Source organism: Drosophila montana, unplaced genomic scaffold, assembly GCF_035044405.1.
Source record: "Drosophila montana isolate Dmon_TW-CO22-7 unplaced genomic scaffold, ASM3504440v1 contig_2668_1, whole genome shotgun sequence".
NCBI classification, from domain to species: Eukaryota; Metazoa; Arthropoda; class Insecta; order Diptera; family Drosophilidae; genus Drosophila; species Drosophila montana.
This window is the reverse complement of record NW_026997535.1, coordinates 890,720-913,772: the sequence shown is the minus strand read 5'-3', so window position 1 is coordinate 913,772 and position 23,053 is coordinate 890,720. Positions and strand designations below refer to the sequence as shown.

Genomic DNA, 23,053 nt, shown 5'->3' with positions numbered 1-23,053 from the left:
TTAAATAAGCCCTTATTTTTAATATTTTTAAAATTAATGTTAGGTAAAGAATGATATAGAATCTATTTAAATGGATTAATAGAGAATAAAAAAGACTCTGAACCGCATGTTGAATTTTTAAGAGTTTCAATTAAGCCTTAAACGGATTTTAAATCCAAATTTAAATGCACTTGTTGCCCAAATTTTCATGGAAAGTATCTCCTACAGCCACACTTTAATGCTGTAGTTGAAATACGACGAGGCTATAGACCCTTAGTCCCTGGGATATAGCTAATAATATATATTAAATTCAAGATGTCTTCATATAATCTGAAAAATATCTTTAATAAAAATTATATATTTAACTTTTAATTTTTTGTGATACTTGCCTTTCCGGGACTTACCAGCTCAATTGCTCTTAAAATTTGCTCTTTCTCTTACGCATGCGTGAAACTTTTCTCGCTCTCTTTCTCATTCCGTCTTACTCGCTCTCTCTCTGTCTCCTTCTTGTTCAGCCCTGTTGGGCGCATAAACAACAAACAGCCGCAGTTTTTAAAGGCGGCGCGTTGCACGTTTTCGCATTGTCTGTCCCAAGAGGGTCGTGACTAGCCCTTGCCGGCGGCGTGCAGCTGGACAGCTCAACAGCTGGACAACCAGAGAGATAAACAGACGGTTCCCTTATGCACTCTCTCTCTCACGCTCTGTCCCTCTCCCTCTCTACAGCTTGTTAAAGTTGGGCGCCTTGTCAAGCAGCTTTAGATGATTATAACTTATATCAGCATTAGTTGTGCTTAGTAAGCTGGCAGACGACAGGTGGCTGCATCCTTAGGAGCAAGGAAGAAAGAGAGCGAGAGAGAGTGAGCGGAATGTAGAGCAAGAGAGCGTGCTGAAGAGAGAGAGAGAGCAGCTTGACTGTCGACAGGCACTTTCAATTTTATTTGCGCGCATTTTGGGGCCAATCTGATTATTGAGCGTTACTCATACGCACCATTGCACCGCATGGAAATGTCACATATAACTCCACAAATGATTATAGATTATAAATCGCATTACACTGTACTATATATATATATGTATATATATCATTTAAAGGGGTGCTTTTTGTTTGTTTATTTTTACAAATGCCTACACGAGCGTATAATTTAATTGGTTTACTAGCTAAGCATCAACAAGAACTTAACCAAATTAATTAAATTATGTAAATAATTTTGTTGAAATTTTGGATTCGTATGAAGTTAGATTAACACATACACAGCACAGCAAAAGTCAGTTGCCTTCACATACTTAACAACTAATACACTACACATTAAAACTACTAAATTTGTTCATTTTTTTCCAGCTAAATAATTTGCCTTGTGTGCCGCATGTCGTATGCTTGATGTCCTACATATATATATGTATGTATGTATATATAAGCATTTATTTATATATGTTAATGCAGATGTGTCCATCAGACGGGCTGCACCTCGCAGACAAAGTAGGTCTCGAAGCTGCAGGGTGAATCGTTCCATTTGAGACCTTTGCCATCGCGATTCCACAGCTCGAGGCAGTTCTCCTCCTCGCCATTCTCATAGCGGAAATTGTTTGGTTCGCCGGCATTCCAATTGGTAAACGTAATCGGCCGTCCGGTGGCCATCCAAAAGTAGTTGCCCTCATCGGCCAGATCTGTGCCAGATATCCAGAAATGTTCGTGACCCAAGCCTGTGAACGAGTGGGATTTCCACAGATAGCGAGAGTTATAAATTATATGCGCACTTTTCATCTGGATTAAGCTGTTTAAAAGTCACTAATGGGCGTGGCTCGACAGCCCAACTGCCCACCTGTCCGACTGTCCGTCTGTCCACATTTCACATTCACTTTTGTGCTCTGCACAGCCCAGAGATTTATGTTGGATGCCATGGAAAGTGCATCGAAATTGAATGCCTGGCCGCATTTGCAGTCCATTGTCCGGCCCCCAAACACCCCCTCGCTTGCCAGTTGTCCATGTCTCCCTTTGTCAGCATTTTAAGTTTTGGGTTACCAACTTCCGCGTATTATGCACGCTAGAAAGTCAAAGCCCCCTTCCTCCATGTTGGCAGGCAGTCCACTCTCAGAGCATTCCGTGACTGCTCTGCGGCTGCTTTAAGCGCCTTCACTTACCAAAGTCGCGTATGTGTTTCTCCAGTCTATCGTTCTCTTCCTGTGATGAAATGCTAGCCAAGTGCATGCCATGGTACCGACAGTATTGTGTGGCTTTGAACCAATTTGCCTGCAAGTTAAAGAAATGGAAAATTGTGAGTGCCAAGCTATAAGCCAGAAAGCAAACTTTACTGCGTTGCAGCGAAGCTTATATGCTCTTAACTTTGAGATTATATAAACCTCTATACCTATGATTTCTATGAAGATGAGGAATATACTTGGTATTCCTATATATTTTATCCAAGATAAATCGGTTCGTATTTGAGCAACAAATGTTTTTTTTTTACAATTTTTAAAAATAATATTGAAAACTTGTTAGTTTTCCAAGGGAAAAATATTATATATATATATATATATATATATATATATTATATATATTATATATTTATATATATATATTTAAAGGAAATTGTATTAAAAAACAATTCAAAATAATAATGAAAGATTTAATAAAAAAAGGCAATAAAATGCTTGAAATTCCTATTTTTAAATATGAGATCTAACTAAAACTTAGAGCGCCTTTTAGGTTCCAGACCTGAACCGAGCCTAGGCACAATTTGTTTGGTTTTGCAGTCAAGATTTTAAGCAAAAAATGATATCAAAATTATTAACATATGTTAAGTAAAATAAAATTTCTATTTATAAAATTTTAAAGTAAACTTTAAATGTTTTTTTTTTTTAAACATGCCCAAGCAATATGACCAAGCTTGTGTAGGGTATGCGCGGCAGTCCTACGTTTTTGGCTGCTTCAAAGAATTTGCCTACATACCAGAGTTCAGGTAAACACAATCCTTAAACACGTCGCAGGCCATTAAGGCTGCCCCACAGCACACCTCCGAAGTTCAGGTGCGAAGGCACGGGCTAGTGCTTTTTTTGCTCATATGGCAAACTAATTGACTTCTTGGCGTCAGTGGAGCGTCCTTTTACAGCCCAATAAACACTTTCAGTGAGCGTGCCACAACACAACAACAACAACATCGAGAACTTTCTTCTCGTCATGGGTGTGTCGCGGAGAGAGGATGCCATCGCGAGGACAGGATGCTGCTGCGTCGGTTTGCGCTTTATTCGCGCACAATTACGGCTAATACAATTAAAGCAAAGTTAATGACGACGTCGATGTCGACACGGGCGGTAGACCGCAGAGCAAAAGCCTGACGAGTGCTTGCCACAGGACACGGGGCACAGGGTGCAAATGTGTATATCGAGCAGGAGACAGGGTGGGGTGGGGGCGGTCGGCACCTGGTAGTTGCGTAATCGATTTAGTTGCGCATCAGCTGCTGGTTGAAAAGCACTCACATGGACACACAGGAGGAGTTGGATAAAAAATATATAGGTTGTTCGCCCAGCCACAGAATCAACAGGCAGAGGCTTGGCTAATTACACGCCGCGGTGCCAGGTGCGGGTGCAGCAGGTGTAACCGAAAGCCATTAGTGTTAATCGAATATCAAATTGCAGTTATTGACATATTGATATACTGGCTACACATAACACATGGCACATGGCCAAACTAAACCAGAGCCCGCGCTGCTTCTATGGGCCAACATAAACGGTTTTGGCCACATCAACGTCATCTCTAATTGGCTGCCAGCTCGTAAGCGGAATTTGCAATGCGTGGGCGGGTGTTGGCTGCCACAACAGCCGGATCTGCCACGTTGCACGTTGCTGCCTGTTAAATAATTCAAAATAAAACATAAAATGCTGACGACTTTTGTTGACAGAGATTTGCAGCCAGGTGAAAGGCCACAGGCAACAATTGGAGAGGGCGCGGGCGCACATATGAATGTGGCAGCTGACACGGCGTTTAAGATCTGGATCAGTCATGCAATCGAATGTGGATTGTCGAGTGGGCAACTCGTGTCATGTGCCACATGTGGGCAACAGCAGTTGATGAAAGGATTGGCAGCAGGAATGGTTGTTGTTGGTACAGTTCGATGGGTATTATGTCATTATGTGTTGCAAAAGAGAGAGTGGAAATTCGCAGGAAAAACTGACGTGGAAAAATATAAACCTAATTTACAATGCATAGCTCTTTGAATAATGGCTTTGCCATGCGAAGTTATTTCATACTTTAAACTCAAGACAACGCTTTTTTTAACCCCTTTTCGCCCGTGGGAAAGTTTTTATATTACGAGACTACCGTTAAACAACACTTACACCCAGTTAAGTGGATTCTATGTACTATTTTAAATCGATCGGATAAAAAGGCAAGGTTTCAATCAACAGTTATTTGGCCTGAGCACTTCTTTATATCTATGAAACACGCATTGATTATTTTCTAACATGTATGAAAAGCTTGCATCTGATCAAATGATAACGGAATTTTTGCTGAACTTCTCAAGACTTCTCAAGTCCACATTTTTACCCTAGGTTGGTGAATTTCCCAGGAAGACAGAAATACTTTAATTAATTTGGACAAAGATCTATTAAAATGCATATAACCGATTTCCACTAATTTTTCACAATCGCGCGTGGAATTTCCGCTTCCTTGCTCTTGCAGCTTGTTTAAGAATCAGAAAGGCAGCACGAACAGTTTAATATAGCATTTAGATCTAAGCATTGTGGAATTTGTCCACAATGTTTTTGGATAAAGAATGCATATAACCGATTTCCACTCATTTTTCACTTAGCTTAATATAGCAAGTAGATCTAAACATTGTGAAATACGTCTACAATCGATTTCGACAAAGATCTTTTAATTAACATACAACCGATTTCCATTAATTTTTCACATTTGCGCGTGGAATTTCAGCTCCCTAGCTGTTATTCAAGAGTCAGTCAGTCAGGACAAACAGTTAAATAAAGCATCTAGATGTGAACATTTTATGATCTGTAGCATACGCTGGCATTTAATTAACAAGCGAATGTTCTTGTTCCACAAATGCCGCCGAATTCAATTTGCAGCAACTCAATTAAGTGGCAGCAAAATGTTTGACAATTCTGTAAATGTCATTAACACATCGAATAGTGGAACCGATGGAGTTGCTCAATCGACTATTGCCAGCTGCCCCGCCGTCGGCCCCTCCATCGTATAATCAACTGCAATTAGTGTCGCATTAAAAAAACCATCGCCCAGGTCCGAATCCATTTGCTGACTGGCCAGTTGCCCGCCGCCTGCTGACGACGGCTGAATGATTTTTCTTGGTCTGTTCGTGCCGCAGGCAAATTAATTTTAATATTTGTTTTCTTTATTTTTGCATTACCATATTTGCATTTTGACACACGAAGCGATGTTTATGGCATTGCGTAAGACGCGAAACAAAGATTGAAGTATGCTAATTTATTCATGGGCCTTACAGCGATGCCTAATTGGGAATAGTCCAATAAATAAATGGAACATTTCTAAAGAACTTTCCGAAACGAGAATATTTTGAATTAATTCACGAGTTGAGAAGATTTAGGAATGGGTTCCACGGAGAGTTGTTTTACCGTTATAAAGCAAATGTTTCTGTTCTATTCTTTTTATTTATTGTTTTTTGTTTATGTATTTATTTTTTGGTAACATGTTTCGCGTATCGCAGCACAACGCCACCTAATCAGCTGTGGCACCTGCTCTTAATTAATGTTCGAATAATGAATACAATTCACAATCTAACTGTCGGCATGCTCACAATAGAAATGTTTTATTTGCCAAGCCCCCCACCATCCTCCTCTTTCCTCGCAAGCCCCCTGCGACTAACTAGTCACTTATCATAAACAATGTGTACATAAAAATTAATTACTTTTTCGTTGCTTTTGACGTCGCTTTGCAGTTGTTGGCAACATTTTATTTTGGGGGTTTCAAATAAATAGAATGAGAATAAAATAATTAAGAAAATCTGCATATATTTTATAGACATCATTTAAATTCTGAAGCCTCAAATCAGATCATGCAGATTGAAGAGTTTCGGCTTGAGTTATTTAATTACAAAATTGGGAATGTTTGGGTAATTTGCATGTGGAACTGGTTTAACACTAATTCTATCCTGACTAATTGAAATATCGCTTACCTCATGCTATTTTTCGGGTTCTCACTTTTAATCGTGGCCAATATTATCTGTGCCACTTTGATCTATACAAGCAATTAATCGTTTAGCAATTAAATGCGAGCGTTTTGTTTAATTCAGCTTGTGGCTGTTTAAGTACCTGTTGCTTGGTATTAATGGTCGCATTGAGCTGCCAAATCTTTGGCTTACATTCCTTAAAATTCCATGAGAACAAAGTTTGAACCGTGCCCATCAATCACCATCAATCTTTCGCCCCGAACAGCTGACCTTTGGGTGTCGTTTATAGCGGTCACTGACTGACATATCAGCTGTTATTTCGAACTCAGCAAGTACCAAAGAAACAAAAAAAAAAAAACAACTTCCTCTACAAGCTCACACAGATAAATCGCCTCCACTTTTCTTTTCTTGCTGAACATTTCAGCTTAAAACTAATTTGCTCTTCTGATTTAATATGACGAGATTTCAGTGGCTGGCCGTTAAATGAGTTTATTAAATTAGCTTTTGGCGTGGCTTTAAAGTTCAAGGAGACTGCTTTTTATGGCACAGAAGAAAATTTATTGATTTTGTTTGAATGCACAACCGTTGTGAGTTATTTGCATACCCGTCTCTACACGTCACAAAGCGTCGCACACACAAAAAACGCGTCAGAGTCGCGTCGCAAACGCACGCGTCGCGGGCGCGTTTCGTACCTTTGACTAATATGTTTTTAATATGAATGGCTGTATGAATTATACAAAAATTTAATAAACGTAGCTGTTGATGCGTGTCCAAGCACGTCAATCTGCCGCTTGGAACATCATGGTCGTAGTAGCGGGCATTTATTTAATGATCCAATGGCATTGATATCAGTTCTGAGGCTAAAGATATCCGAAGTCAATGATATCAAGAAGGTTGCCTCGGCAGAGCCGACTTACACATACACAAATGTTGCATTAAAGTAAAAATCCTCTTAAAGCTCTTAGTTTAGATCGTGTATTGAACTTTGTTCCACTTGAAAGAAAATGTATTGCATTGTCTGTTGCAAGCGTCTTAAATGTTGCCGCTAAATTTCATATGCATATTTGCCAACCGGCGGCTAAACTTAATGGCAAATGGCGAACCGGACTGGGGACCGTTGAACCATTGCAAAGTTGCAGTTAAAAGTTGATGGTGCGGAATGCAGCTTACCTTGAAGAAGATGCCCAGGTAGTAGCGCTTCTCGCCCAGCTTCAGCAGCGGCATCGTCCACTTGTTCGGCGTGTACTGCGACTCGTCCACACAGTTGGGGCAGTCTATAAATAACATCAAGGAAGCATTTCAATAAAATATCAGAAAAGCGAACAACAAAATAACATGTATACAGATTTTTGTACATATTTATTTTTACAGGCAACGATCTTTAAATATCAAGGTCGCGCCGTAAAAATGTACATACAAAAATTGAACAGTTATAAAATGGTCTTAAAATAAACAAGTTACGATCCGGGGCTCAGGAAAAGAACGCACAGCAATCACAGTTATAATCAAAGATTCAAAAAAGCCTTACTTAACGACAGTTACAAAGCTTAGTATGGCTTCATTTAATTCTAAATAGCTGCTGTTACGAATTTCTGGTTTGTTCACAACTGATTAATTATTTGCCACGAAGTTCAACCATAAAAATCGCATTCAAATTATAAAGATTATCATTTAAATGCTGTTTGACCATAAACAAAACTGGCCACATTTAAACAGACCGTAAGTTATGTACGGAATAAAAACCTTTTAGCTAATTGCGCTTGATGCGCATTTCGTATTTCCAATTTCGAATTTCGCTGCAAATTGAATTATGCTAGTTCATCTGGCTAAGTGCGAGTGTGAGAACTGGTTCGCTCCAAAACTAGTTGAACCAGTTCCGGCCGTTGCAGCATAATGAGCTCATATGAATCGTTGACAGAATATTTGACAATGGCTTTGATATGCTGGCCAACTCGGGGGGAGATCTATAAATGAAATAAAACTAAACCAAGGTCAACGACTGCTCACTCTGCGTTCTGACTATGTGAAGGTCAATTAAGCAACAAGGGGGATACATGGAAACAAGATGTATGTGTGTGTGTGTAGGGCAGCATTCTTTCATTGTTGTGTGTGTGTGTGCTTTTGACCAAGTTAACGGCGTTTCTTTTGTTAGCCAAACACACAAAAGACGATAAAACGACGCCCAAATATGGCAACTGAGAAACATTTTCGCGAATTTTGTTAATTAATCATACGAATGGACTCCATTACGCGCCAAGGCCCTGCAGAAGGCGTCACTAATGATAATTATAATGCTGAATAATGGTTGTTGTTGTTGTTGTAGCTGATTTGTTCGCCTGGGAAGCGGCATTGAAGTATTTACATCTATTTACAATGACTGAGAAACATTTTGACTGCACCGTCAAAACTGAAATTTATTTTAATAGCAATAATTATATATTATGCACAATTTGTCAATCGGCTTTATGAATTCAAATACTCTTTACTTTAAACATACTACAATAGTTGGGAACAAATGAACATGTTTAATATTATTAACTAATTGAGATAAGTAAGAAAAGTGTTTGAGTTTTGTGTATTTTTGTGAATACTCAAAGAACATTATGGAACATCAAGAAAAAGGCGCTCTAATCGGGAGATACTTTGAACCTTCCTGACGGCATTAGTTACAAAATGTAAGATTCTTTATCTGTATGTATTATTCTAGAGGCTAACGTCAAATTTGGTCTGACCATTAAACCCAACGAGATTTGCTTCAAAAACAGAATTTCGATATCGATTTTTATTGATTGACAGACAGACGGATATGGTAACATCGACTCGGCTATTGATGCTAATCGAGAATATATATACCTAATAGGGTTGGAGAATCTTCCTTCTGCCTGTAACATATATTTACACAAAAACAGCATACCCTTAACGCTTAACCCATTTTAAATTGGTTCATATAGCAGATGTGCGGTATATCTATATAGACTGTTACAATCGGAGATACATTATATAGCATTCAGATATTGGTTAGTTTTTGCTGATAAATTATTAATGCTTATAAATGGATAGTCAAGATATATTATAAATAAGCAACTTTTTCATATAAAAACGTATTTTTTGACTGATGCTTCCTATGGCAGCTATATGGTATAGTTCCAGCCGACTCTAACATATGCATAAAAAACAGACCTGTGCCACATGTCGATAGCTTGAAAGCTAAGATTCGTTAAAAATATATGAGATTGAGCTATAGATACTGATCAAGGATATATACATAATTAGGTACTATATATGCCTTACATATTTTGCGACCAATGAGAGGGTATTAAATGCATTTTTCTTTAGTCTGCAGCGTTGACTTTCGAACAGTTGCATCATCGAATTTAACACGCATTGTTAATTATCTCGACTCGCGAAGCCCCATAGTGACTGACCGGTCTTCGCGGTAGATCGCCTGAGACAGGTAACAAATTAAAGGTGCAAATTGATTAAGTTTCTGCCAAACTTAATTTATAATCCAACATTTTTGGCTGTGTTTGAAGCAAAAGTTTGGCAAATTAAAAAGAATTACTTTTGTTTATTAATAAATGACGTCAAAATTTATTATATTATAGTTTTTATCGTTTATTATTTATTGCTTGTTTATGGTACGATTTTTTTTGCAGGCAATTAATCTGGATTCGACAAACCAGTTTAAATTTAAGACAAAATTTTCAGCTTCCAGCTGGCCGTGGGGCGTGGCGCAGCCAAAGTCATTGCCAATGCTTGAAACATTTTCTGCCCTGAAGTGCTGCCAATTAAAATTGAATTATGCAAGGCTAAACGGATTCTGTGACCTTCAACAGTTGCTGCTGAAGGAATCGCCAGATATCTGGCATTGGCTTTAAAGAAAACAGTTTTAAGGTATCCTTTGAAGTGAATGTGAAGACAAATTGGTGGCAAGAAACATGCTTGGCATTTGACGAAAAATTGAAAAAGACTTGATTGGAGCGACGTTTGACAAACTTCCTGGACAATAAATACGTTTACTTTTGTGCTGCTTTTGCCTCGTTTTAACAAGATTCCATCGAATGTTGCGAACAAAAGAATCGTTAAGTATAAATTTATACGAGTTATCTATTGAGTTTTTACTCTTGCAACCAGTTTTAAACACTTTTATGTCTGCTTTTTTTTTTGAGTATCAGCTGTCGTAATACTTGAATTTTTTTTGTTTAGAATAAAGTTTCTGTTTCTAAATAGTTTAACAAATAAACCTAGTCTTTATTTATTCTATTTCGTTGAAATTGCGCATACGCCATGTTGCCCAATATTCTGTCAGATTCTGGCTTCCAATTTGGCCTATTTACTTATGCGAAAAACGCGACTGATTGCTCTATTTACTTTCTCCAGTTGACCCTGGCCTTCAATTCTGTTTAAGCAAATCATATTTTAGACCAAAAGCCGCCTGCTTATCGCTGCATATGTAGTAGGTTGAACTTTTGTGACAAAAATTTCAACAGCTGCCACATTCAAAGAAAAGGTAAATAAATAAAACAAAGCACAACAGGTGCAACAACGACTAATTTCATTGATTGCCCAAAGCAAACCTTAAACAAAAACAACAACAGAAATTGGAGCTACGCACAATAATCAATGAAAAAAGTCAACACGGTAGCTGCCAGCCTATCACAAACACACAAATACACACACATCAAATGTAAACATCTCCTTAATTAAATGCCAAGAGTAAATTCCAATCAAAATTAAAACAACAAAAAATATAAAATAAACGTATTTCTTGTTGCCAAGCTTGGAAAGTGAAAGTAAAATTAAAAATGCGCTAGCCGCACGATTGCCCGTAAGGATGTCCAGACGCGCGTGTTATGCAATCGAGCAGGCGTCCAGGTGAGAAGTGGGATTGGGTACCTACCAGCGACAGGACCGGCGACAGGACTTGCTGCTTTATTCGCCAGCGCCAGAGTCCTGTCCGCAAAACAGCACACGGCATATATCACAGTCAAAATCAAATATTTTTGCATGTTTGTTAGTTTTCGGTATTTTTGTTATGAATGTGAATATATTTTATTTTGTTTTTCGATTTTGTATAATTTTGTATATTTTATTATTTTCTCAAATATTTCTTTTCCAGTTATGCAAATTTGCACTTCCGTAAAGATAAAAATTTCGCTGTTGTTTTGAGTTTTTCAACGCATTTTCGTCAAATTTATGTATTGCTGCAGCTGCACGAATTTACATATGAATTTTAAATACGCGTTCCGCTTTTGTATATTATTGTTGTAATCGTTGTCGAGGTTCGTGGAACGGAATCGAAAGTTGCCAAAAAAATTATATGAACGGCGCACAGACAACTGGAGAGCAGGCCAAAATATTGTTATATATATGTGGACCAAGACGAAAATACCGTGCGCATGCGCGCGCCCAAACTGACCGTCGGCTGTCGAAGAACTAACAATTTTGGAGCGCTTGGGCGCCAACTTACGCAGAATCCCCCAGCGCAGCCGAGAGAGGGAAAGAGAGGGAGAGAGAGGAAGAGAGACAGCGAAGCCGAGCGAGCCAGAGAGAGCCGGTTCAACTGGTTGGCCAGAGAGCTGCAACTCGTTTGTTTCGACTTTTTTTCCATTTCGATTTTCGGTGTGAATCGAAACGCTCGGCAAGATTAGCATCCAAGTCGAGAGATGCTGCCCTGCGTGTACGGACAGCGGCACAACACTTGTTGGCGACTGTCGACAGGGGCCTGCAGCTGACTTGGTTGTCAAACACTTGACGTTGAAGCCGCAGACGAAGACGCGAACCAAGGTAACCATCAGTGGAGCGTGCGTTAATTTGGACATGCCCACAAAGCTGAGCTCGAGCGTGAAACGAACACCAAAAGCGAACATTTCAAGATATCTGGTTATGCGGTCTCTCGCATTGCAAATTCTCTGACATCGGCGACGTTCTAAGATTTTGCAATTTCATTGCGTGTTCTCGTGTATCTGACACGAGCTCTGCTGTGCATACCGCACAATTCCATTTGTGGCAGATGCTTTCGATTTCTATTTTCAGTTGCTGCCAGCCAAGTTTCTCGCCTGACCTTGACAGGTGCTGCAGTGCGTATACGTAATATCGCTATAGAAAAAATGCACGCGCTCGAGCAAAGCAAAGCTGGACAGCTGAGAATTATTTGATATAACAACAAAAATATGTCAGCGATTCATGAATCTGGTTCTGTCGGCTTGTCGTCTATTTTCCAATTTTGAATAAAATAATATCGTTCTGGCAGAAACATAAATACATATAGCAAAAAATTTCAATTAATCAAAAGAAACATTTTGTTTAAGAACCAGGTTTTGGGAAATATTTTTCGTTTCAAGATTTGGTTCTTAGTATCTTTTTATTGTTATTTAAAATTGACTATCTTTTTATATTTATTATTTATGGTCAAATAGCAACTGAAATTTCGGGTTCTGACCGGATCGTTGATTAATCCTTGCCTTTAATGTCAGCCCCATAAATAAATATTTGTATTAAGAGGAAACGAAAGAAATTCAAAAACTCGTGATTGTATTAATTAGAAAAGCACAAAGATTTGAACTGTCTGTAAAATGGAACCCCAACCATCCTTTTTAAATGCCGAAATCGCGACAATACACGAAGTCAAGAAGTGGGAGCCACTTATGGAATTTCTTGCAACTTGTATTTTGACCTGTGGCATATTTCGTATTGCCTTTGGGTACTTGTCCTAAGAGTTAACCATATACAAGAAGTTAATAAAATTAAATATAATTTATTGGGCTATTGTAATTTGTTGTAAGTGGCTGCTTTTGAGCTGATTCTTAATGATTTGATTTGATTTGATTTGTTTGTTTGTTTTTTTCCTTTGGTTTGAGTCCGAAGCGAAACACGTTTCCAGCTGTTTGGCTGTGTTTTGTGTGTATCTGATTCGATTAGCATTTGCCATTGAAATTAGATCAGAGACGAATCGAACATAATGCTCAATAGACGAGTTCATTGCTACTTGGCCAGCGAGTCAGGGCTGTGATTCTTTGTAATAAAAATCTAATTTGTGCATAACTCGGGGGGCTATTCCAATCAATGGAATGCGCCGCAGAAGTCGGAAACGATGGCGCATAATATAATAATATATAATTAAATTTCTTATAACTAATCAATTCATTACAGCAATTAGTCATTTGTCTATTTATTTAAAAATGATAGGCAATTTGTGAGGTATTTATCGACTCTGCTTGAGGGCTTATCGTTTGTTAAGTTTTTCAAATTAATTTTCGTAAATTCTTGCAAACGTCTTATTATAAAAAAACGTGTTTTACTACGCCTATTTATTTGGCAAACCTTCAGTTTTATTACCTTTCTGCCCACATGCTTCAATCATGACAAAATGTTTGCTGATTTTATTGATTTATGCTGAAAGATGGACATCTGATGGATCAAGCGAAGCGCTTGTGTATAGTTTTTTTCTTTTTATATGCAAATTTATGTTCAAGTGTTGCAAAATTTTGAATTACTTTATTTGTGTACTAGCAAATGGACTAAAATAGCTTTAAACTGCTTCATAATTCGCTTATTATCAAAAAGTAGAGGATTTTTTTTCGTGAATCGTGGAATTTTAGAAAATTGATTTTAAAACGAAAATTCTCAGAAAACTATTATCGGGGATTTTTTTCGACTAGTTTTTATAATAATTAGACACAGATAATGCAGAAAATTATGATTTAATAATCGTTCAAGTTTTATTTGAAACGGCAGTTTTTTGTTATGTCCTTGATAAATTTGGAAAACGATTGTCTAAACATCTTCCACGTGTCTGTATCTGCCGAGCAGATTTTTGTTTTGGCATTGTCTTTAATTTCAATATCTTAATAAACTATTATTTAACTTATTTATATTCGTTTCTAAACTGGGAAGTATTTTTCTTCAATTTTGACAGTCGTTTGTCAAAGATATCGCAGACATTTATTATCTAACTATCTTTGAAGTTGTGTTTGCAACGGGGACTTTTTTGGTCTAGACAAATTATTTTGTAACAAATCATATTTGTACTTATTTATGCATTTGTAGTTATTATCCCCATAGTTGATTTAATTGGCAGGAATACGTTAATTATGTGGTCTTTCTTATGCAAATGTCTTTCACTAACTTATCTGGCTAGACATAAGCGATTCCCGCTGCTGCTTTAGAAAGATTTATTAGTCCGTGTTATCTGAAGCGATTGTCACAGTTAATTTGAAAAACACTAAAATTTCATGTGCTTATAAAAGCAATTCCGATCTGGGATAAGAAAACAATAAGCTGCATTGAAACGAGTTCCGAAACCGAAACGAAAGATATCTACTGCGTGGGGAGGTGTGAATTCAACGGCCAAATCTTTCGATTTGAAGGTACATACATTTCAAATCGGTTAAACAAGTTTCTGTTGACAGTTTAAATAAGATACAAGACTGACTCTAGTCATAAATTAAAAGTTCAATATTGTACAAGTGCTTCAGATCGCAGTGGCCCTGGTCATTGTGGTCATCATTGCAAATGAGGGTGGAGGAGGGTGCTAATAAAAGGCGAATCAAGCTTAAATTGCGTAAATAGGCTGAGAAAACAAGGCGTAAGTTAAATATGCACACGCAAACGCGGCAAGTGACATAAAAAACACGCATACATCATACGCCCCGTGGGCCATGAACCGAAACGGCGTGAAAACGACATTTACCACAGACAAAAAAGCTCTTGTATGCAAATATGTGACTCGCGTATTGCCAGAAAATAATACGCAACAACATTTTGGGGGCATATTTATACCCTCACTCGGGGCAGTTGTACGATAAAGCCATTGCATCTTCGCATGAGCAAAAAATTATAATCAAATATATAGATACGCCACGACAAAACTAAGAGTATACGAATATGTGGGCTTCATCAACAGCAACTACTTAAGAAAATAAAAGCAAGGTTATTAACTGGAATATTGATACGATTGTTAAAGCGTCTGCTGCAGCTACTCCAAATTTCAAATTTGATTGATAGTCGGCATTGTAAATGGCCTTAGCTAAATAGAGCAGATGCCCGGCAGCAGCTCTGTTTATACAATTCCACGCTTGACGTCTTAATCTTACTGATTGTTCGCTGATTAATGATTTTCTGGCCGTTTTCCAACACTAATCGCTATCGATTTCGATTGCTGGTTTGATTAATTGCTATTCACGGAGTTTTCCAACACTTACCGCTATCGACTTCATTCTCGCTGGGATCGCGATGAAAAATATTGCCATAGTACTGATCGTGCTGCTCTGACTCGACGCTCTGCAGCGACTCCTGCACATCCTCGTCGTATTCATCATGAGGATTGCTATTCGCCTGCGACTCCTGGTCCGCCAATTCCTCCTCCTCGTCCTCGTAGCGCAAACGCTGGCTAGTTGAGCTCGTTAGCCGCTTGGAAGCCGCCGCCGCAGCTGCCAAACGATTGCGTTGGGCGCCGCCGCCGCTTTTCTTGTAGCCGTCGCTGCTGGAGAAGCCACGCGGACGTGGACGTGGGGAGGGCTTTGGCTTGGGCAGAATATCCGCTATGGTGGGTATCTTCTGGCTAACGCTGCGGTTCGGAAAAAGGCGACGCTCCAGAAAGTTGGCAAATATCTGCTGTGTTATTTGATTCTGGCGCGCCAGCTCGCTCTGATCCAGTTGAAAGTGATTGTTGCCGCTGCCGCTGCCGCTGCCACTGTTGCTGTTTCTGCTGCTGCTGCCGCCGCTCGTGCCTGCAATTGAATTGATGCACAATTAATCAATGTAATCACATGTGGGCCGCGGCAATTGGGCAATCCCAACAGGTGGCTGCCGCTCTGAGCGCTCAGCTGGCGGCAATTACATAAACGCCGGGCGGCCCACGTTCAGCTTGAAGATGAGTTGCAAAAAATCAAGTTGAAAACAAGTAAAAACTGCTCTAATAGCGAGTGCGCGGCTGGCAAATACCCTATGCGCAATTCATAAGTAACTCGTAATACTAAAACAAAATATTCGAAATATTATTTTACTTGAATGAGAATCATGAGAATCTCATAGAAAGGCTATTTTTCGAGCTATTAAGAGAGTTGACGACAGTGTGAGAGTATTGAAAGGGTGATAGTGAGTTTAAGATGATTAATTTTTGTATATCCGGCTCAAGTAAGCAATCACAAAATCTGTAAGGCTTACTTTAGTTCATGAAAATCGCAAAGAAGGGCTATAAAAATAAATGTTTAATGTTTCTAATATGCAGCAAGGCGTCTAAGATGAACAAAATAAAAGCGCCAGGTTGAGAAACGAATGTACGGGAATGGCTTTATTGACTTGGAATATATACATATACCTGTTAGGTACAGAGATGCCTGTTTAAAAAAGGGTATCATACCCTTATAGCTCCATAAACACATGTACAATCTGTATAAACAACCAAATCTTATGTGCTTTTTAGCTTGTGTCTGCATATATGTGCTTGCATACATGAAGGTCAAGAGCTTCAAAAATTAAATGTGGCGAAACATATAACTGATGAACTGTTGACTCATTTTAAAGAGCATCAGGTTTGGTCAGTTACTGCACACTGTTTAATTAAAGAATCTGTAAGGCCAAAAGCAATTTGATCTATAGAAATGCGCTTCTTCTATACACGTTGGCCACCCATAAGCTTTTAATGACTGTCGGCAGTACATTTTGATTGACGTCATGACGCTCTGCGTCAGTCGCTCGAGTGACACGCATCAATCAAATCGGTGACCCACTGAAAGACGGGGATACCCGCCGCCGCCGCCGCCGCCGCCGCCGCTGCTGCCACAGCCTCAGGGTCGCGAACGTGATCATTAGCTGAGCTTCAGCTTGTAAATTTGCATTTTTTTTTTTTTGAGCTCTTCCCTGATTTTGATTTTATTGTTTAAGGACAGATTAATTGTCTACCGTTTGACTGGGGTCTTACGCCCTCAACTCCCGCCACCGCCCAACTACAACTGTGTCAAGGCTATCCGATTTTTAAGTGTCCAGCATTTAAACGGATTGCGAGCAGTTGCAGTGCCAGTTCCAGGGGCCATCTCCCATCCACTTAATGAGTTTAAATGGCCAAATAATTGATACGAATGCGACTGTAAACAGCGCAGACAAAGCGACATTAAAGTCTTAAATGCTTCTCAACAGCCCGCTTGATGCATTAGCCCGAAAACACACCCAAAAAAATAATAAAGCAAAAAATATTGTCGTGTGCCCAAAAATGTTGATTACCCGCCATTTCGGGTTTGTTTCACTTAATGCCTGGTATATGTTTTTTTTTTATTTTTTTTGGTTTTTTGCAACGTCTTTACAAATATGTTTACCTTCATTAAAGTGTGTAAAATGAAGTAAAATTTATTACGCAATTTATTGTTGTTTCTGCGCCTGGGGTAATCATTTTTTTTGCTCTTGCCTTTACATATTTTTATATTTTGACTGAAGAGTCGTCATTTATAACTTTTAGTCAGCAAATGCCCCCTACCCGCTTTGGGCTGACATTTGATTGTGCTGCAAGCAGACATAAGGGCAAATAAAATTCGAATTATAGCCGCATCTGAAAGTACTGAAAGTGGGCTATATTGAAATTGGGTGTGTTAACTTGAGTAGGTGATAAATCTTATTGTTTAATGGATCATAACTGAGAAACGGAAAAGATAAAGATGGTATGTAGATGAGATGGAGTTTACCTTCGCTAAATGCTCATAAGGCCTTTAACTTTATGAAAAAGCAATTATTTAAGTTTTCGAAATTTATGGGAATTAGTTGCTATCCAATAATTGGAATATCTTAGAATAAGCTTGCAAGAATTGAACAAATTTTAAAGACAAACTTTGAGGCACATAAATGTGTAAAAAGTATTTAAATAAAATCATTAAATTAAATTAATTAAAATAATAATTCAATAGTAAAGCATTTCACAATAAAGAAACAAGACTTCAGGCCTCATTTAAATAAAAAAACATTTTCAATCTAACAGTTTTTTATATATTAAAACTTGAAGTAATCCAAAAATACAAAACTTCAGAATAGAGCAACAAATACTCAATCTCCTTTTAAAATAAATTTTAAATATTTGCTAAAAAAGTTAATTTTGAAAGCAAAAAGAAAAGCAAGCTTTTCCTGCTACTATTATCAGGTAATTACTTTGCCTTCATTCATATTGCGCAGCCATTCAAGATACGATCTTAAATAAAGTGCAGCACTCAAGACCAATTGACAGTTGTGTTTTGTTTGGTTTCTTAAAGAGCAAGTCATCAGTATTTTGATTTCCTACTCGTGGCATTAATTCATCGATTTCAAACTCAAATTGCTGGGCATTTCATCCCAAATTGAACACTGGTGCGACGCTAAGGTCACAGACGAGGGCACTCGACAGGCCGACAAAATGGACTCCAACAATGGGACTCTAATAGCAGTCACATTTAAGGCCCATTGTTAACACGCTGTTCCGCTGGCGTCTAATTGTTCTCAACGAGCCAACAAATCAAGCTGAATAATCCTTGAGATATTACGAGTATTTGTCGCTCATTATGAGCCACATTTCAATTGCCGTAGTTATTGTTGCTGTTGTTGTAATTGTTGTTGTTGTTGTGGCAATTTACATGCCATTGTCTGTGCAGTTGACCAATTGAAAGTTGGCCCCAAGTCGTGATGGCCCAAATGCACAATCTAATCCAGTTCCCGATCGCCGTTTATCGAATACTGATCGATGTTTTACACGCAGTTTTCAAATAGTTGGTTGGATTTTATATTGCCGTTCGATTGGAGTTTATTAATTTCGTGCAACGTGCAACTTGCAACGCGCAAGCATGCAACAGCGGCAAATAGATGCCATAACCCAGTTCTGTCCGAATTGTGATGTGTATCTCTATCTAGCAGATACGCGGCATGACCAGCATTGGCTAATTGTCGTTTGCCCAGGCACATAAATCATTCGAGACTCGTCGAGGATGTTGGCTGACTGCAACTGCAACTGCAACTGGCAACTGCCTTGAAAATGCAACAACCAAATCAAATAGTAAATCATTTTGACTTGCATCTGTTGCAAATAACCCGCCAGCTACACCAGCGGCAGAGGATAATGTATCTGTATCTGTATCTGTATCTTAAAAACAGCAACTGCTGCAAAGAATCGAGGGCCGTGTAATTGCCGCTTGGCTGAAAAGAGGTCAATTAGCAGCAGCAGCAGCAGCAGCATCTACAAGTACAACAGCGCCTGCCCCCTACACCCCAGCTGCTCGCCCAGCAAAAGAGTTTCTTTTGCAGTTGTGCAATCCGCCAAAACGAAGAAAAAAACATATAAACTGAAACATGCGCGAAAAATATGTAGTCCAAAAATGTATGCGACTTCGACCCGAACGAGACAAAACTTGCACATTCCGTTAAACAAAAAAGTGTTTTAGATTTCATCTCATTTCCAGACGAGTTTTTCACATTGCGCAATCAATGCACTCATAATTAGCCACAAGCTTGTCATACGCGGCGTATACGCAACACACAATACCGAAGCGCATACGCCCCGTTGGCCGAGCTGTGGTTTCGACTGTCTTGATTGACGCACAGAAATCTGAAATATGATAGACAATACGCATAAACCAATTGTGTTTCAATGCCAGACAAGATTTTGTACAAGCCGACAGCTAATTAGTTAAAGTTCTTCAATTCTTTTGGCTGACTGAGCAGTTTTTCAAAATGATTATTATGTCAGCACTCGAAGAGTAGATGGGGCACCATAAAAATAAACAAAATAAATTATTAATCAACACATTCGCATAATGTGATGTAAACTTTTGCCCTAAGAACTTGTTGGGCAACTCGAATTAATATACCACGATTTAATGTGACAGATTTATCTATAGAAATGGCTCTCATTATGGTATAAGGCGATTGCAAAGCAGGTGCTTGAACTCGACAGAAAAAGAAAAGACAAATTTAAATATTAGTTAAATATATGCGCTTAGCATCTTCTACATTGAAGTCAATGAACGGTCCATTAATCTTGTAGCCAACTTTTTGGAAATGTTTCTCGCACGCGCGTCGGGACTTGGCCGAAAATGTCACAAGGTGAAGAAGCAACCAACTTATAAGTCGATTTAAGTAAGTGCTGGGGCTGCTTTTGAGACGAGTTTCAAAATTCTTTAATACAAAATTGCGCACATTGAGCTTAACGGACTGTTTGTTAGGTCATCAACATGCCAAATCCATAACAAAAAGAAAACGAATGCAATGTGAGGGTAAAAAAAGATAAAAATAAATTGAAGATAAAATATTCTTGAAATGAGTAGGTTTTGTCTTTTTTTTTTTGGGTACACTTGTGGAATATTTAATGCTAATGGGCTAAGTTATAAAGATGCCATTGCCATTAATAATAAAATCGGCTGGCTTTGGTTTTTATATAACAATCATAGCGTAAATAAGGCAAAACCGGTTTTTTTTTTAAATTTATTTTATAATTGGCTATTTATATATATGGAGAAAGATTCGAAAGAAATTTAAAAAAATGTGTTGACAAAATTTGTGCATTCATTTGGGCTATTAGCCTTTTTTTCTAAAACTTTGTATTCGACAGCTGATTGAAAGATAAGCTAAACTTTTAACAATGAAATTCCAGTCGATAGATAGTATAAACTTTAGCAAAAGGTACAATATATAATAAGAGTTTACTTTAGCAATTATTTCGCATATGCAAGCACTCGGTAAACCTATTAAAACTTTATGCTCAGCCTCACGCTAAGGTCAATTTCATTAATATCAGCTTTCACGCCTCAACAGTCCGCGTCAAGACATTCGAGAAAATCCAATGATGCTTAACGCGTAAGATCGCTCTAGTCGGGAGTAGCTGACTAGAAGATACCCTGCGATCTGCGCTGAGATATGAACATACTATCGATAATTATCGACAGATCTTAAAAAGCTTGATATGCACGGACATAAGAGAATCAATTTATCATGTCTCAAGCTCATAGTCGCTCAAACTCAATGGGTAGGCGGACAAACAGACGGATACGCCTCAATCGATAATAAAATCGATTTCTCATAATTTGAGTGAGCTATCGATTATTATTATCCTCAATAAGCACAATAGGCTAACCTACCAAGCTAACTCTAGCTCTTAAAATCTTCTGGGATTGGTGCGTTCATACAGACGGACATGGCTCGACTAGGCTGACCAAGAATATAAATGTGTTCCTTCTCCCTGTTACATACATTTGATCAAAACCATTATACCCCTCTTTAAACATGTTCAATGGGTACAGGGCATTATAAAAACTATATAACAATCTCTCTAGCTCTCTAAGTGATATCTTAAATATTGGCACAACCATTGAGGCAGCCTCGTTAACGTGTATCGATGGAACGACCTTGGCATGGATTTAGGCACTAGATGCCACTTGGCTATCAATGGTGGGAAAGCATCAAGTACTTACCTCTCTTGTCGCGGCCATTTGTGGTTGCCAACGGCACCTCCTCCTCCTGCTGCTCGACGACTGCAATTGGAACGTTTCCTCGGCTGTTGCTGCTGCTGCTGTTGTTGCTGGCCGCATGGAGACTGCGCGGCACGGGGCGCACAGAGGCCGCAAGCGGCACGGATAGAGGCACGTTTTGTGGCGGGTTGTTACCGGAATCGACACTGGCCAACGATAAGAGCACTGTGAAGAGCGTGAAGCGTTGCATTATCATCGCGCGCTTTGGTTCAATTTGGGCACCAGTTTGTGTTAAGCTATCAGGCTTCGAGTTGAAGCTAAAGTTCGCGACGGCGACACAGACACGACTGACGCGGGAGAAAGCAAGCTGCAGGCTGCACAAGCTCTATGGGACACCAATCTGATCGTGTGAATGTCTATGAATAGTGATGCTGCCGATATGCTATGATTATGTTGAACTGGCGCTTTCTAAATTAGCAATGCATGGATGCCACATGGAACTACAAGTTATGAGTAGATGAGTTCACAATGGGTCGATCGATGCGACGATCGATGCGACGATCTTGTTTTTGTTTTTATGATTCAAATGGGTCTTTAGTCTCAGGGCTTCTGTTTTCTCCTCCTAAATCTCATGGCGTTGTGGCATGGAGAGCGCCCAGCCATTAATCTGCGCCTCCAACTTCAGCTGGGATTAGGTAATCGAGCGAGCTTGTCTCGCAGCGTTTACTTTCTTTCCGTGTTGTTGGAATAGTTGCGGCAGCGGGAGCGCGCGCGCCTGAATTTACTCTCACTTTAGCTTTCCGGCGACTCGCGAGCTGACCGATCGCAAAAGTGGTTCGCATTTGGCGTTGAGCTCTCGGACCGTCCAGAGCCTCGATCGTTGCTCCGTTTACGTGATGTTGCGTTAGCTTTCGGCTTGCTTACTTACAGACTAAAGCGTTTGAACGCAACTAAAACACGTTGCGCGCTCGAGATTCCTCTCTGGAGCCGATCGCTGCTTTCAGCTTCGCTTCGGTCAGCTGGTTCGCTTAACGGCGGGTTTCTCTTCTCTCTGGGCCGCTCTCTCTCGCTCTCTCTCTCTCTCTCTCTCTCTACCTCTCTGGCAACTAGTTTGTATTGACCAAGAAGTAGCTGCATCTGCTGGCTACCTCCACATTCCTACGTAGCTACTTTATTGGCGTGAAGAGACCTTTGCATCGCAGACATCTTCAGCTGGACCAGAAGCGGTTTTTTTTAACTGCATATGAGCGCAGGTGTGGATGGGCCACAGGTGTGGATGGGGCGCGGTTCTTGTGCAGTTGCAGGTTATACTGGCCAACTGATTAAGCCAGGTTGGCCAGATCGAAATCAGCCTCAAGAATTGCCAACATGCGACGATCATTTGCCCTTTGCCAGGGTCGGTCTACGGCAATAAAAAAAACTGGCTGATCCAACTGATGTACGCTAATTTTAATGACATGCACATATACATACACATATAGTATGAGAGTCATCTTGTTT

At 39.3% G+C, this 23,053-nt stretch overlaps 1 protein-coding gene and 1 long non-coding RNA gene across 5 annotated transcripts; one reads left to right on the top strand and one right to left on the bottom strand.

Moving 5' to 3' along the window:
• Nucleotides 1-109: 109 nt before the first annotated feature.
• tfc (triforce) lies at nt 110-22,604 on the bottom strand. 4 transcript variants are annotated; one of them, XM_064683868.1, is made up of 6 exons: nt 21,557-22,604; nt 15,341-15,868; nt 7,308-7,411; nt 2,119-2,227; nt 369-1,680; nt 110-309 (listed from the first exon to the last, which is right to left on the bottom strand). In XM_064683868.1, the coding sequence occupies exons 1-5, from the start codon at nt 21,807-21,809 to the stop codon at nt 1,430-1,432; spliced, it is 1,245 nt and encodes a 414-aa protein (XP_064539938.1). In that variant the 5' UTR covers nt 21,810-22,604; the 3' UTR covers nt 110-309; nt 369-1,429. The 4 variants fall into 4 exon arrangements, with proteins under 4 accessions (XP_064539938.1, XP_064539939.1, XP_064539940.1 ...); XM_064683869.1 differs by having other exon boundaries at nt 110-320; nt 384-1,680; XM_064683870.1 differs by lacking the exon at nt 15,341-15,868 and having other exon boundaries at nt 21,557-22,602.
• LOC135429617 (uncharacterized) lies at nt 3,408-4,180 on the top strand. Its single transcript, XR_010436433.1, has 2 exons — nt 3,408-3,553; nt 3,613-4,180. It is a non-coding gene; the product is annotated as an uncharacterized LOC135429617 (long non-coding RNA).
• Nucleotides 22,605-23,053: the final 449 nt, after the last annotated feature.

What these genes read in the sequence shown, in the direction of transcription:
- tfc (XM_064683868.1), bottom strand. Translation starts at nt 21,809, where the DNA reads ATGATAATGCAACGCTTCACGCTCTTCACAGTGCTCTTATCGTTGGCC. An exon ending in CGAGAATGAAGTCGATAGCG is followed by an intron (nt 7,412 to 15,340) that starts GTAAGTGTTGGA and finishes TGTTATTTATAG; the next exon opens with ACTGCCCCAACTGTGTGGAC. An exon ending in ACCTGGGCATCTTCTTCAAG is followed by an intron (nt 2,228 to 7,307) that starts GTAAGCTGCATT and finishes TTTAACTTGCAG; the next exon opens with GCAAATTGGTTCAAAGCCAC.